The 17128-nt window shown below is 40.0% G+C and overlaps 1 protein-coding gene across 1 annotated transcript in view; it reads left to right on the forward strand.

Moving 5' to 3' along the window:
• Positions 1-17128, forward strand: part of CPNE4 (copine 4) — a 354061-nt gene that overhangs the window by 304043 nt on the left and 32890 nt on the right. Inside the window, exon 12 of the mRNA XM_074986114.1 lies at positions 6333-6466. Coding sequence (XP_074842215.1) covers positions 6333-6466 — 134 coding nt within the window. The remainder of the gene's footprint in view (positions 1-6332; positions 6467-17128) is intronic.

Genomic DNA, 17128 nt, shown 5'->3' on the forward strand with positions numbered 1-17128 from the left:
ATATTAATCGTTGTGCAATTCATGCATGTGCAATGTGCAAATGGATTATTCATGTCTACGGTCAATGATTTGCACTCAAAAATGCACAGAAAGGCTACATCTATACTTCAGCATTATTTTGAACAAGTATCAGACAGGTAGCTGTGTTAGTCTGGATTTGCGAAAACAACGAGAAGCCCTGTGGCGCCTTATAAACGAATAGATATTTTGAAGCATTTTGAAATAGCACCTAGCTATATTGAAATACAGGTTGTACCTCTCTTGTCCGGCACTTTCAGGACCAGTCTGGTGTCAGATGAGAGAATTTGCCAAGCAACGGGAGGTCAATATTGTCTAGCAGCATTGCCAATACTTCCACTGCTTACTGGGCTCTTAGAAGACATTTAGGGGTAAATTACAGCTAAATAACAGCACAGAACACTGAGAGCCATCACGGGTGGCTGGAAACAAACTTTATGAGACCTCAGGAAATTTGGCCACACCTATGATAAGTGCATAAAAGCAAGATAAAATCATGCCAGCTGATGGATGTTGCCAGATGAAAGAGTTTTCATTAGAGAGGTTCAGCCTGTAGCATGTCTGGACACACAGTGCCTATTTTAAAATAGTGCCATTGGACGACATTATGCCTTATTTTGAAATAGTGCTATTCTGTGTTTTTAACAGAGCCTATTTTGCAATATCTATTTCAAAATAGATGTTATTCCTCCTGCAATGAGGGTTGTGAAATTCATATTCAAATTCATATGAAAATAATGTGCCTGCTATTTTAAATTTATTTCAAAATAGTCTGTACATAGTGTAGATGCTCATAAAGTTATTTTGAAATAACTGCTGTTATCTCAAAATAACATTGTTATGTATCCGTAGCCAAAGTGTACAATGGTAATGGGACCACTACTAAGACTATTCCAGATAATTTTGTTTTGGAATTCATGTCAGTGCTTTATTTGTTAACAATGAAAAAACACATGCCTCTTTTATTGATCCAGTAGTGTGCAGTTAAGATATTCAGAGATGTGTGACTCTGCATTAATTACATGGGCACATAGGCTCACATTTGTTCACAATGACTTGCTGAATCACTATGGATCTGTGAAATCCACCTTCCCAGGATGGGGAGAGTGTTTCGTGAATCCTTGTACACCATTATTGAATGTTAATGTCAACACAGGACTGTGTTCTGATAAACCTCAGTTTCCTCTCCTTTGCTAAAACAGAGGCGAAGTTCACAAACTCATAGTAAGTCACCCAAACCTCTTTTTGTCTTAGAATCAATTACATTTCCACTGAGTTCACGCAGTGTAGAGATAGTACAATGCAGCTGTGATCTGAAAGTGGGAGGGAAGCTAGGATGTTAAGCATAGGTTTGGGCACAAAAAGCTATGGTCTGGTGTATCTGCTAATTTAAAGCACTAATGAGAGCTTCTGTAACATCATGCTGTGTGCTCGTGGGATACTTTGCTCATCCATTGTGGTTACATAGTTTCTGGTTCCAACAAACATCTTAGAAAACCAAAAACAAACTTTTTATTTTTAAAATGATTTGCAAAGCAGCTTTTTTCTAGCAATGTCTGAGGTCAATAATGCAGTTTCCACATGATTACTTCTGTGAGGCTTTTATTGCAGAGGTCTGTGTCACTGATCTGACAGTATTCCCTGCTAGGTGTGAGAAACAAGCAGTAGAAGTTGGCAGAGTTAATGGGTTTAAAGTCAGTAGACATTCTCTTTACTAAAGGAGATAAGACAGATAGGGTCCGTCTGTAACACCCATTTTAAAAGCTGTAACCAAAAATTTGTACAGGACAGCTTCTGAGTCAGTCGGCTCACAGCTGTGATGATGGAATGGTTAAAACATTGGACTTGAAATCCAATATGGTTTTCCTGCACAGGTTCAAATCCTGCTCACAGCAAGGCATGTAATTGAGGGAAGGATGCTCATTGGTTTGAGCATTGGCCTGCTAAACTCAGGATTGTGAGCTCAATCCTTGAGGGAGCCATTTAGAGATGTAGGGCAAACAGTCCCTGCTATGAGGGTAGGTGGCTGGAGTGGATGACCTTTGAAGGCCCCTTCCAGCCCTGTGAGATAGGACAACCTGGAAATGTGCTGCCAGAGCTGAAAGAAAGGTAAGTAGGAAATTATCACTGCCTTAAAAACACTTTTACAGAGGCTAAGAAAATCTTTCTGAGTGTATCTTTTGCAGTGGGATACTCATATTAAACAGTGGGTGTGCCAACACATGGTGCCAAACACAAGCAAATATATTGTAGGGAAAAATCCTGCTTTGGCAGGGGTTTAGCCTAGCAAATTTATATAATTCTTTCATTTAGAATCAGAAAGCTTCCCCACAGGCACATAGCCTTGGTCCTCTCATGCAAGCCTGAGTGTCTTAAATTGTCAGTTAGAAACATCAAGAAAATAGAACTGCTACATGCTGCTGTTTTGAAACCATTGCAAATATTGTTTCTGTTGTCTGTGGAAATCCTCTCCTTAGCAAGAGGCATGGTCAGAAACTGAGCATTGGTAACCCAACGCATCAGCTCGAGTGGCACTGTTGTTTTGTGTGGAAGGATATTAGTAGTGCAAGAAAAGAGCTCATCGCTGGCTCATCCCCTCCTACCCCCTGGTGTCTCGAGAGATGTGTTTTTAAAGTGTAAAAGCTTTTAAAGACCCTACTGTGTTCAGAGAAAGCAGATGATGATGTGCTTTACACATTTGCAGATGAAGCTGTAGTTGTAGTTAATGATGGAAGTCAGAGAGTATTCCTCTTCTACCCAGGATATGGTATATGGAGGATGTGTATCTTTTCATGATACCTGCTGTGAAAATTGCACTGTGCAGCCATATCGCAAGTTTAATAAAAGCATCATAAGAGGAAATTAGGGTATTCACCGTCTGTAAATACACAGACATTAAGTGAATCTGTACTACAGGGACAATTTCCAGGAAACAAATGTGTTTCAGTATGGCTCCTGCCATCCTTCACCCCATAAAACTCCTACCATGAGACTGCCCCGATCTCTCAGCCTGCTGCTCATTCTGACACCCTGCAATCAGGGTTAAATAGTACAACATGACCTAGCCAAAGCCAATGTTTCCATTGCAAGTAGAAGGATTTTTCCAGCTCCCTCCAGAGCAAGTCACTCCAATTTCATTATGAATCTATTTTGGGATTGTCAGTGAAAAAGCCAACATCTACCACATCTTTATAGCATCTGCCCCTTCTTATTCTGTTATATGAGAAAATATTTGTGTAAGGAGCAGAACAGCAATCATTTCATGTAATCTATTCAAATTATTTTATTTCAGAGAAAATATAAGGGTTTTACTAAATAATCGTATGCATACAAAGGCCAGGATATTCAAAAGCAGATGCCAGAAGTTAATCAGCAGCAGGGATCTGTGAGGTGTTTAGCATTTGTGAAAATCAGACCATTTAGTTAGATATATAAACATAAATCAGACATTTTTAGACTCATGATTTAGAAAATATTGGCTCATAGGCTTTGATCTAGCACATTTTACAAGGAGCATGAGGTTGTTGGGATTCATCCAAGTGTGAGTGGAGGCCATATATGGACACTGGTAAGATTAAGCAATAGGCATAGGTGCCACCTAGAGGAGATGTGGGCAGTAAGTGAGCTCGACAGCCCCATTGATTTCAATGGAAGTACGCCCATTTACTGTAAGAATCTGGCTCAAAGAATCTGGCTCAAGGTGTACAGTGCAAACAGCTGTTCAGAATGTTCTAAGAGTGTCACGTGCCAGTATTCTTGCTGTGCTTATCAAGTGGCTGTTAATAGCCCAATCACCAATAGCTGTGGCACTGAAGGTTTTAAAAGGATCATCAGCCAAAGGTCTAACTTGATGACAGTTTGATTCTTGGAATAGGTGCAAAATGTTATGCATATAAGATAAAAAGTGAATTTTCTCTTTATTAACTTAGTTTTCACAGAGCTATCTCTAACAAGGAGAAGCCTTGTCAATGGGAAAAATAAGGATTAACAAAATCTCTGGTGAGACAGTTGAATACATCTGTACAGGGAATAGGGACTGATATGTAATTCTGTTTCCCATCTAAATTATGTTTATTTCTCTTAACACATCAAAACAATAAAGCAGTCCACTAGCACTTTAAAAACTAACAAAATAATTTATTAGGTGATGAGCTTTTGTGGGACAGACCCACTTCTTCTTCTTCGTCTGCCCCACGAAAGCTCATCACCTAATAAATTATTTTGTTAGTCTTTGAAGTGCTACTGGACTGCTTTTTTGTTTTGATAGCATATAGGCTAGCACAGCTTTCTCTCTGTTGCTCCTAACACATATGTCAGTCATAAAGGTGACTGGACTTTGTCAAAACAGCAGCGAAGTTACTAGGCTGATCAAACAAAGGACTGATTGGTAGTATGACGAAACATCTTTTCTTCCAGTCAGCTATCAAGGAGTCAGTTCTTAAAGATGTAAAGAGGAGGGGGTACCATACATGAAACAGAATCTACAGACAGCATTTTGAACCGCAGAGAAGAAACTGGGTCTCGGGGGGTTGAGGATTTAAAATTCTGATTGGCTCTTACAACTTCTAATGACAGAGACTGTGATTTTCAGAGCTGTAGGTTTGGATGCCCCACAGCTACTGAAATTAATGAGAAGTTGGCATCAAAAACTCTTGTCGTCTTTGATAACCTTTGCCAAAATTTCTAAAAACTAATAATTCCTATATAGGTTGAACCTCTCGGATCAGCACCTTCGGGACCTGACTGGTGCTGGATGAGAGAATTTACTGGACCATGGGAGGTCAATATTTTCTAGCCCATTATCAACACTTCCACTGCTTACTGGGCTCTTAGAAGACATTTGGGGTAAATTACAGCTAAGTAACAGCAGAGAACACTGAGAGCCAGGAGTGGGGGCTGGAAACAAACTTTATGGGACCACAAGAAACTTGGCAACATCCATAATAAGTGGCTGTCTGACTAACTAAAATCTTTATGGATGTTGCCGGATGAGAGAGTTCCAGATTAGAGAAGTTCAGTATATATTAAAAAATCAAGGCACAGGCCAACTTTTCAAAACTAAGAGCCAAAATTTAGTCCCTTTCATTTGTACTACCAAATCACTGAAGCCCCTCGGAAATCCACTCATATAAATGGAGAATGTTGGTCTGTGATAGAGCTCGTTGTGGGAGCTGCATGGAACTAACTGGAAATGTCATTATCTGAGCACAGGAATAGAAGTTAGGATGTTCTGGGTGCTAGTTGCAAGTTTGACACTTGTTTTGTCACCTTGGGAAAGTCACTTAAAGGTGAATTTCAAAGGAGAACTGAGATAAGTGTAGATTTATCTGCTGAATACCACTGTCTACTGTGTCTTGTGGGGAAAGGGAAGCAGAAAATAGCTTTAACTATAGGGTTATTTTTTAAAAAATCTTTTGGTTCCTTGGTTCACTGAAGAGATCTCAGAATGCAAACCCATCAGCATCATTACAGCTCATGTCACCTATGATTGAGATGTTATTTGGAATGTCATAATCATCAGTAAGTACAAAGAGATTTTCTAAAAGAAAAAACAGAATTTTTAAAAAACTTAATTAAAACATAATTCAGTGCTGGATGCCTCCCACAACCCACAGTGAGCACATTCAGTATGGTTTTGCCTTGTAAACCACCATTAAGCTTTCCACCATCTGCATAATGGGGAGGGTTAAATATTGTTTAGGGCTATTGACTGTATACAGATTTTATGCTAGAGACAGATTTATAGCCTGGGAATCACCTGGCTGGAAATAATTTAATTAAGCTCAGAGAACTTACAGCTAATTAATTAAGTTTATATTAGAATATAATTCCCTAAATGGAATAGTTATGTAATATATTGTTTTTTTCACTTATGTAATTTCAGACATACAACATCATTTACTTTATTTATAAAAGTAATCATAAGACAGATTTGGTTGAATTTATTTTATAACTTCTTTTAACAGGGTAGCCAGAAAACAAGCATTCTAGTACAGGAAAGAGCAGTATTATGCTTCCAGATATGACCTAAACAGTAGCACTACTGACACGCACATCACATACAGTTTGTTAGCTAGAAACAATAAATTTTGCTGTAGGACGTCCACTCTGACAATGTTGCTTATGTTGATTTTTAGTGTCTGGTGTTACAAAAGAAATGTTATTGCAGAGCAGATGAATCAGTTTCATTTTTGTTTAAAAACTATGGTATCCAGCAACAGCATATGACAAAAACAAACAAACAAAAAACAACAACAAAAATGGGGCACATCTGGAGATATAACATCTACAGGGCTCAACTATTTCTTTTTCAGGTAGCTATAGATTTCACGGCATCAAATGGAGATCCCAGGAACAGCTGCTCTCTGCACTACATCCACCCTTATCAGCCTAATGAATACTTGAAGGCATTGGTTGCTGTTGGGGAGATTTGCCAAGACTATGACAGGTAAATGGCCACGTTTGCTAATAGAATTGTCTCTAGAATGTATTTTAACAGTATGGAACTTTATGCTGCGAGCTGCAATAGTTTAATGTTTGTCACAAACAGGAATCCTTACAGGTAAAAAAAGTTTCAAGCTACAAATACAGTGACACATACCTGAGATTAATTTATTTTAACCTAATGTTTCTGCATGTTTATTGGAGAGCATCTGTCTCTTAGATGTATGATTGCTCTGTATAGTAAATGTCCTTTCTATCTGCTTCTGCTTGCTGAATTACATATTTGTGAGCAGGGTAATCCTTTTATATACCTGCCTCACTGGTTTATAAATGCAGTGTTTGTATCTTTCCTGATATGCTTGTGAATCTGTATCTGACTCTACTTGACTCAACAAGAAAGTTGTGTAGAGTGATTTCAAATAGCTTTCCTTACCCTGTCAAGTAGATTGGCCATTAGCAATTACCTAGTAAACGCCCTTTAAGTATTCTTTATTTTTTGTGACTGTATAAAATAATTTTACACAAGGATTCTTTGCTAAAGCTACCGTTCTATCAGAAATATTTTGAGAAGAGTAAAGAGTAAAAGATTAAAAACCAACCTCTTCTCGAATAATCTTTATATTCCAGTTTAGGCTCTTGCAGGGATTTTTTCTTTGCACTTGATTTTTTCTTTGCGCTTTTCGTTGTCCAGCATGCTGTGAGCACGATATGAATTACAATACTGTAATAATTTTAGAAAAGAAAATATTAAATTTTAAAGAGTAAAAGCCGTCCTGTTCTCAGAATAATCTTTATGTTCCAGTTTAGGCTTATTGCAGCAGGTGCAGCACTTTGCTGAACTGCAGCCTTGAATTATTTTCCCTTAATGTAGTGGAACTATTCCTTTGACAGCAGACAGTTAGCATCTTTACTGTTAAATTTCAGGTACAGAAATATGCACATAAAAACATCCATGTAGTACTGATGACCTCAAGCAAATGAGGCACGGATTAAAATATTTCATGCCTCATTAGCATAGTCCCTCAAGATCTCACTTCCAGGAGATCCCCTTCTGGAAGCAAAAGCTGCCATATAGACCGGGCTCCTTCAGAAGGAAACAGGGTTTTTTCTAGAAGGGGGATTTCGAAAAAAGCTATTCCAGAAAACAAGTGGCAAGATTGTCTTTTATATGCTATGATCAGCTTGGCTGATATCACAATCAGATCTTCTTGTAACTGAGACTTCTGTACAGGTCAGCCCAGTATAAATGAACCTTGAATAACTAAAGCTCTCAGTTAAGTGCTGTGGTTACCTCCCTAATACAATGAAGCATTCCCTGTTCATGCAAAAGCCCGCTTAGCGATATGTATAAGGCTGTGAGTCTTTCATGGAAGTCACAAAAATCACAGATTCCGGGACTTTCCAGGATCTCTGTAACTTCCCACAATGGCAGTGGCTAGCACAGCTGACCCCAGGGCTGACCAACCAGCTAGGGCAGTTCTGAATCCAGCTTGTCTGGCTGCTGCTCTTGTAGCCACAGGACTAACCATACCAGCCACTGCTTGGGTGGCCCTATGGAGCTGGCCCCAGGCACTGACCTGGAGCAGCAGTTTGGGAGTGGCAGCAGTGGGGGCCCTGGCTGTATCTACCTTCCCCAACAGCAGCAGTGGTGGTGCCCCAGGCTGCCCCTGCCTTCCCAACAGAGCAGCACTAATGGTAGCATGGCTGCAGGCCACCACCCCACCCACTCAGGAGCAGCAGCAGGTTTCTAGCCTACCCCTTCCCCGCTGGAATACCAGCGACTGCCAGAGCATCCCCCACTCAGAGCAACAGGGTCTGCTGGAATGGCTCCCCTCTCCCGGCATCTAAGCTTTAGTTAAGGATATTTTTGTAAGATTTAGTCAAGGGTGTTTTGTTTGTTGCCCATGACCTCTCCGTGACTTTTACTAAACATGCCTCTAGCTGAATTGTTGCTTTACCTATATGTTTCACATGTCATAGAAATGACCTGAAACAGTACTGGAATATTTAAATCGAGTAGCCATTCATTTGTGTAGAAAACTGATTTTTTGCATTGTTATCCCTTCAAGTCATAACATTATTTGTAATTGTCAAAAAGGGCGGAAACGATTAATAGCAGAGGTGATATAATTAATGGCTAAGAAAAATTAGTAGTGGATCAGTTATGAAATAGCAGCATTTGTTAAAATAAAAATAAGGCTCTATAAAAAGCATTCAGAAATTACTAGAAGCAATGAGAGTCACATTAAAAATTAGCAATCAGGCTATCAGCTGAAACAAGTCTACAGGTGCAAGGAGGAAATGTTGCTGTAAGGTGTATTGCTAGTGAAAATGGCACATGAGAAAGTTAAAGATGACTATAAGAAAGTACTAAAATACAGCTATACTTTCATTTGAAAATTTTCACAGGGCTTTCTTCCCTGTGAGAATAATTGATATAATTGAGTCATACTAAAACTGGCAAAGTTGATGATGGCTTTTTTTTTTAATACAAATGTGTGGGTTTGACCAGTAAGATAAATGAAATAGGGAGACTTCATTTTCTGGTTATGGAAATGATTGATATTTAATGCACAACTTAATCTGTGGTTATGGTCATGAAAGTGACAGTAAAAAGGCAGGTGGGCAGGCGGGCAGGCATTGTGGTATTCATACTTGTTCTCTCCCTCAGTGATTTCAGAATCCAATTTCCTAGGTTTACACGTCCAAAGAAGTACTTTCTAAATACCAATAGTGCGACCCCCCTTTCAAGATTCTGAAAGTCAGACTCTACTCTGCTTTCTGTATCGCCACCAAACAGATATTCTGGGCAATAATGTAGCTGATGTCTTGAGACAGAGCCATTTGCAACGTGCATTTTGTGCTGGTCTAACAGGTTGGGGTTTTAAAAGTTTTTTTAACTCTAATGAAGACTTGAACCAAAATCGTCAACGGTGACAAATGATTTTGGGTGCCTCAATCTTAGAAGTTCCCAGGGGATTTATATTTAATAGGGTGAATACTCAACACTTTTTGGAAATTAGACATATTTAAGGGTGTTTCAAGTTGGGTATCCACCATTTGAGAGGCAAAATCACTCATCACTTTAAAATTCCTAGCTTTGCACTGGGGCCCTATATAGATAAAACCCTAACTTAAGAACAAAAATAAAACCCTAGGAAGCCGTCCATCACTTTGCAGCTCCTTGGACCATACAGCTATGCTTTGTTCACTATGGCCATTTCTACACAGGCCATGGTAATACATGGCCCGAAATATGCTAATGAGGCACAGATGCAAATTCCCCACACCTCATTAGTATACGGTCACATCATTTGGAGTCCAGAAGACCCTTCTTCCAGACTCCAAAACACCATTTAGAAGTGCAGTTCCTGGGGGGTCTTCCAGAAGCAAGTCCTTCCTGAGGCCCCTTCTTCCCAAAAATTTTCAGGAAGAAGGGGCCTCCGGAAGAAGGACTTCCTTCCAGAAGCTCCCCGGGGGCTGCGCTTCTACACTGCATGCCCGTATGCTAATGAGGCGTGGGAAATTTGCATCCATGCCTCATTAGCATATTTCGGGCCATGTATTACTTGTGTAGAAACGGCCTATGAGAAACATCACCTTGATACCTAACAAATATAACCCATGTTTAGATGCCACTCTGATGATATCTGAATAGCTGCCTAACCTAAGATAGGTAGAATAGGTATACTCATGTGAATACTAATTTGCAAAACAATTCCCAACTTTCTTTTCCTAAATATATCTGTGAACAAACTGCTAAGTATTTGTAAATGAATGGGTTTGAAAATTTTTCAGCTAAATATTTTTCACCAAAAAATGCTAGTTTGTACAAACTGAAATTGTTTGTTGCAAAAGGTTTGTTTTGATAAACTTCGTGACTTGAAAAAATGTTGCAAAAAAGTCTGAAATTATCAAAATCTCTTTTGACATTTTTGAAAAAACAAGTTGTGCTTCTTGGTTCAAGACAATTTTTTGTTTCAAAACTTAGTTTAGCTTATACTCACAAAAGATTAAAAGGAAAAAAGTCAAAATTTGAATGACGTCATAAGAATCAAATTAGTATTTTGATGAAATGTCGTGATGCTTTTTTCAAGTTCAGCTCAGGACATTTTTCAAGATTTTGATTTTTGACCCAATTTGGATCAAGTAGAAGTTTTTATGTACTGAAAAGTCTGATAGGATGGGAAAATTATTTCCCATCCAACCACGTGTAGTTTATAATTCAAACCCTCTGGACTTCACTAGCTGTGTTGCACTTTTGTTATATTAATAACTCCAGCTAGAGTATATGGTCAACATATAAAATTGCAATAATAAATGACATTTTATAGCTTCTCTCTGTGAAGGTCATAGCTGTAAGTCAGAGCAATCCAATATATCTCCACAAACATATTAGTATATTAAAATGTCCTGCCAGATGGCCTCAATGATTTATTGTCCAATGGTCTTGGAAAATTATCAACCAGCCATGAGTGGCATTTCATTATTATACCAAGGATGGCTGTCTTTGTAAAGAGAAAGTGTTGGAATATGATTGAAAGGAGCCTCTTCATACAGTCTTAAATAAAGCTACATTGTTCAAAATTCTCTTCCATCTACAGAGCTGAATTATGAGAAATGTTGTAAATAATCATACATTAGTATACGTTTTTCATGATCGGAAGTGTAGAGCAAAAGAAGTGAATTTGATTTGAAAATCTGGCTCTGTGTTTGAAATGTTCAAATTTATATTATGCTGCTTGTGAATTGCATTTCTAGTGTCCTCTGACCACTAATCAAATTCTCTTTTATAATGTGAATATTTTAATATTTCATTATTTCTCTTCCCTGATTCAACAATAAATGTATTAACCCCAGTTAAATCAATCAGACTAAATCACATACGTAAGTGTTTTGCTAAATAAAGATAAAGATAAGCAACTGGAACCTTTATTCTTAGCAGTAGATGAAATATATAAATATGAGAGTATTCAGTATGGTCCTAGATTCTGTTTTTTGACTAATTTTTACACAAAATTTTACATTTATACCAACTTGCAGAGCCCTCTAGACCACCAGAGTAATATCGAGGGACCTACATTAAAGGAGAATCAAGTTCTGTGTAATCAAATTAACATTTATATCTTTAAGGCTACGTCTACATGTGCAGCCAACATCGAAATAGCTTATTTCGATGTTGCGACATCAAAATAGTCTATTTCGATGAATAACGTCTACACGTCCTCCAGGGCCAGCAACGTCGATGTTCAACTTCGATGTTGCTCAGCCCAACATCGAAATAGGCGCAGCGAGAGAACGTCTACACGTCAAAGTAGCACACATCGAAACAGGGATGCCAGGCACAGCTGCAGACAGGGTCACAGGGCGGACTCAACAGCAAGCCGCTCCCTTAAAGGGCCCCTCCCAGACACAGTTGCACTAAACAACACAAGATACACAGAGCTGACAACTGGTTGCAGACCCTGTGCCTGCAGCATAGATCCCCAGCTGCCGCAGAAGAAGCCAGAAGCCCTGGGCTAAGGGCTGCTGCCCACGGTGACCATAGAGCCCCGCAGGGGCTGGAGAGAGAGCATCTCTCAACCCCCCAGCTGATGGCCGCCATGGAGGACCCAGCAATTTCGACGTTGCGGGACGCGGATCGTCTACACGGTCCCTACTTCGACGTTGAACGTCGAAGTAGGGCGCTATTCCTATCCCCTCATGAGGTTAGCGACTTCGACGTCTCGCCGCCTAACGTCGAAGTTGGTGCCGCTACTTCGAAGTAGCGTGCACATGTAGACGCAGCTTAAAAGTATTAAAGATAAATGTATTTTTGTTTAATATTTGTCACCTCACAGAATCACGGAACAGCCCATTTTGGCTATGCTGCTGCCTTTCTGGTGTGTTCTCTCTCCCATAATTTTGTAAACCACTTGATTTGCCATAAGTGCAGGGGACTGACTGAGCTTGATGACCTCTAGAGATCCTTCCCAGTTCCATGATTCCATAATCAGTGATGTCCACTTTACTAATTGTAAGGTTTTTCAAATTTCAAAATTGTTATTGGTTTATATTTCTCTGCTTGTTCACCTTCAAAGATAATCTTCTATTTTTATATTTCAAGATATCCTTGAAACACATGAAGCAGGTTTATATCTGTCTCCAGATGCCAACATCTTGTTTTCATTTACGGAAATAACCTCCTTCCATGGTGACAAGTATCAGAGAAGTAGCCAAGTTAGTCTGTAGCTTTGAGAACAACCAGAAGTCTTGTGGCACCTTATAGACTAACAGATATTTTGGAGCATAAGCTTTCGTGGGCAAAGACCCACTTCATCAGATGCATGAGTGGGTGGTGGTGGTTTCAGGGAGGTATTAAAAGAATGGGGTCCCAGAAAAAGGGAGGGCCAGAACTGTGACAAGGTCTATTCAGCCAGGTGGAAATGGCCCATTATGAATAGTAGGTATCAAAAGAGGAAAAAACAGGTCAGCTCAGACAGGGGGATAGGAGCCATTGTCAGAGTCTAATGGGGAGATCTTAACATCCAGGGCAGAAAAGCTGCCTTTGTAAGATGCGAGCCACTGCCAGTCTCTGTTTAATCCTTGGTTAATGGAGTCAAATTTGCAAATAAATTGCAGCTCAGAGATTTTTCTCTCCATTCGATTTTTGAAATTTCTTTGTTTCAGGACTGCCACCCTTAAATCTGCTACTGAGTGTCCAGGGAGATTGAAGTGTTCCCCCACAGGCTTCTGTACATTATCGTTCCTGATGTCTGATTTATGTCCATTTATTCTTTTACGTAGAGACTGTCCAGTTTAGTCAATGTAAATTGCAGTGGGGCATTGCTGGCACATGATGGCATATATTGTATTAGTAGATGTGCAGGTAAAGGAGCCCCTGATGGTATGGTTGATGTTAGGTCCTGTGATGATGTCACTGGTGTAGACATGTGAGCAGAGTTGGCAGCAAGGACCTTTGCAGGGGCTGGTTCCAGGCCTAGAGCCACTGCTTTGTGATTTGTAGTGTCTGGTGAGGATTTGTTTAAGGTTGGCAGGCTGTCTGTAGGCAAGGACAAGCCTGCCTCCCAAAGTTGGTGAGAGTGAAGGATCATTGTTCAGGATGGGTTGCAGATCACTGATGATGCACTGGAGAGGCCTTAGGTGTGGGTTGTATCTGATGGTCAGTGGTGTTTTCTTGTTTTCCTTGCAAGTCCTGTCTTGTAGCAGGTGGCTTCTGGGTACCCATCTGGCTCTGTCAATCTGTTTCTTCACTTCCTTAGGGGGGTACTGTAGTTTGAGGAAAGCTTGGCAAAAGTCTTGTAGATGTTTTTCCCAGACTGATGGATCAGAGCAAATACAGTTGTACCTTAGTGCCTGGCTGTAAACAATGGATTGTGTAGTATGCCCTGGATGGAAGCTGAAGGCATGTAGATAAGCATAGTGGTCCGTGGGTTTTTGGTATAGGGTGGTATTTATTGACCGTCGTTTATCTGCACAGTAGTGTCCAGGAAGTGAATCTCTTGTGTGGACTGGTCCAGGCTAAGGTTGATGGTGGGGTGGAAACTGTTGAAATCACAGTAGAACTCTTCAAGAGCCTCCTTCCCATGGGTCCAGATGATGAAGATGTCATCAGTGTAGCGCAGGTAGAGGAGGGGTGCTAGGGGATGAGAACTGAGAAAGCGTTGTTCCAGGTCAGCCATAAAAATGTTGGCATAAGCCAGGCGCTAAGGTGTGCCTGAATACTGAAGTACCAATTTGTAAAATTCAGGTGTCCAGCCACATCCCTCATGGCTACTAATGGGCAAAGAGTAAATAATTCTAGCTCAGTGCAGGAATAATGTATGCTTAGAGCAGAGCAAAATATATATAGTGAAAATCCAAAACACAAATCCAATACCTGGGCCAACCTTCATAAGAGATTTGAAAACTCTTTAGGATCTGACCCTGCTCTCATTGAAGTTGTGGTTAGTTTTGTCATTAGATACTCATGACTGCAGAACTTTATTGGTGCTCAATATATAATAATTATTATTGATTATGCGCAGTTATTAATTAAAATAACTAGTGCCTTAATTTTTATGTTAGGATTACTCAAACGCACCTATCCTAACTGAATACACAAAAAATGAAACTTCTTAGACCTAGAATCAGCCCTCCCCTTTTCTCCAAGGGCACCATGCAGTTTGTCATAGATGCAGCCGTAAACACAAGTTTAAAAATTCCATTGACGTTCCATTCAGGAGGCTAAGAAATTGCTGACATACTTCATTTTCAGGAGGGAAATAAAGTTTCTAGGCTTAGTTCATAAGGTCTAGTTTTTAATTGGAACCTATTCCCATCCCAATATCTTAAAATCAAGAGAGAACTCATTCTGTATCTATTTGTTACCTGTACTGTGGATGAAGAAATACAATGACTTACCTTTGTTGTAGTCATATGAAAAAATACATGAAAAGAATTATATTGGACACAAGGGCTACGTCTACACGTGCAGCCAACATCGAAATAGCTTATTTCGATGTTGCGACATCGAAATAGTCTATTTCGATGAATAACGTCTACACATCCTCCAGGGCCGGCAACGTCGATGTTCAACTTCGACGTTGCTCAGCCCAACATCGAAATAGGCGCAGCGAGGGAACGTCTACACGTCAAAGCAGCACACATCGAAATAGGGATGCCAGGCACAGCTGCAGACAGGGTCACAGGGCGGACTCAACAGCCAGCCGCTCCCTTAAAGGGCCCCTCCCAGACACAGTTGCACTAAACAACACAAGATACACAGAGCTGACAACTGGTTGCAGACCCTGTGCCTGCAGCATAGATCCCCAGCTGCCGCAGAAGCAGCCAGAAGCCCTGGGCTAAGGGCTGCTGCCCACGGTGACCATAGAGCCCCGCAGGGGCTGGAGAGAGAGCATCTCTCAACCCCCCAGCTGATGGCCGCCATGGAGGACCCAGCAATTTCGACGTTGCGGGACGCGGATCGTCTACACGGTCCCTACTTCGACGTTGAACGTCGAAGTAGGGCGCTATTCCTATCTCCTCATGAGGTTAGCGACTTCGACGTCTCGCCGCCTAACGTCGAAGTTAACTTCGAAATAGCACCCGACGCGTGTAGACGCGACGGGCACTATTTCGAAGTTGGTGCCGCTACTTCGAAGTAGCGTGCACGTGTAGACGCAGCTAAGGAGAGCAGAAATTGGCTTTGATTGTAGTATTATATGATAGTAAATACTTAAATCTGTGGCCAAAGGATGTTTTTAATCCGTACATTTTCACCATATGCAACACTTAATTTTTCATAAATTGACTACTTAACGCTATGAATGTTAAAAATTAATCTACCCATGCAGCCCAATAAATGGAAATATTGTTAATTATTGAACATATATGTTTATCCCTTTAATTACAGAAACAATATTTCTGGAGGCTATTAGTTTAAAAAAAAAAGATCATCAGACTAACTAAATAAAGTTAGAAACCAGTGGGGGAAAAAGACGTTTTCATACTTCATGAAACCATTATTGCACCACTTTAATAAAATAAAACTTACATCCCAGGAAAGTGAACGAAGAAGGATAAAAATAATATTCTGCTACTCCCCAGATAAGCAAAATCCTTAACACATGCCTGGAGTTATGGAATTGGTTTTAATTGGCTTTAAGCATATGTGGAAATGCTATGGTAACTCTGGGTTAGAAACTGACATGGTACAGATGGTATTTTTAAATAGTCATTAGATTAAATGCTAGATACTAAACTAAATCCTCTTTGTACTGCATCCTCAGGAGTTTGGCCATCATATGTTTTGCATGGACCTATGGAATAGTCACCACTACAAAGCCTGTATTGGCTACCGTCATCACAGTGTATCTCTGCAATTAAAACAGGAAGTGCCAATGATATTTGTGTGATCAAAGTGGGTGAAGATTACCTTTGTAATGGTTTCTCTGGAACATATTCAGCTCCATTCCTGCCCACATCTCAGTTCTCATTTCTTATCTTCACCCCTGTTCAGTGCTATTCCCTCTTCCTGGAGGTGTCCTCCCATCACCATATGCCAGCCACATGCAGTCTCATTGAATTTCCTCATCAGATTGACTTCTTCAGAGTTCACGAATACTAGCTCATATCAACAACACATACTGCTTTCTCCATGGACAGAACAACGAAAGTTGCTCTCAGAAGGAAACTGACTCTGGGATCTCCCATTTGGTCTGTGCTATCTGCCTATTCTCCTCAGGATTAGAAATTAGTCTTGAGAGATTCTTAGCATTCTGTCATCATTAACAAGAAATTTTAGTAGATATAATTTATCTAGTAGTTAGTCCCTCCAAAGAAAGTGACCTGAAGTGCAGATCCTTACACCAATGCAGTAGACAACAGTGTACCATAGATAGTTCCATACTAGAGACTAGGTAATGTCATAAATTTTTATGGGCAGCAGTACTTTTTAGCATTTTGGCTTTGATTAAGTATGGCATCAGCTTTGTGTCTGATACATATTCCACCAGCATGTAATGAACTTAATGGTTTTGTAGATCATCCCCATTTTCCTAATTTCAAATTATATGGTGCTTTCAGAGTAATGAATTTCTTACATGTATCTTAAACATATAATTCGTTTATTAGTTATAATCTGCCCTGTAGCTTCCTTCAGTTATATTAAGATTTAGCTGAATTG

The sequence above is a fragment of the Carettochelys insculpta genome, chromosome 2 (assembly GCF_033958435.1).
Source record: "Carettochelys insculpta isolate YL-2023 chromosome 2, ASM3395843v1, whole genome shotgun sequence".
Classification (NCBI taxonomy): domain Eukaryota; kingdom Metazoa; phylum Chordata; order Testudines; family Carettochelyidae; genus Carettochelys; species Carettochelys insculpta.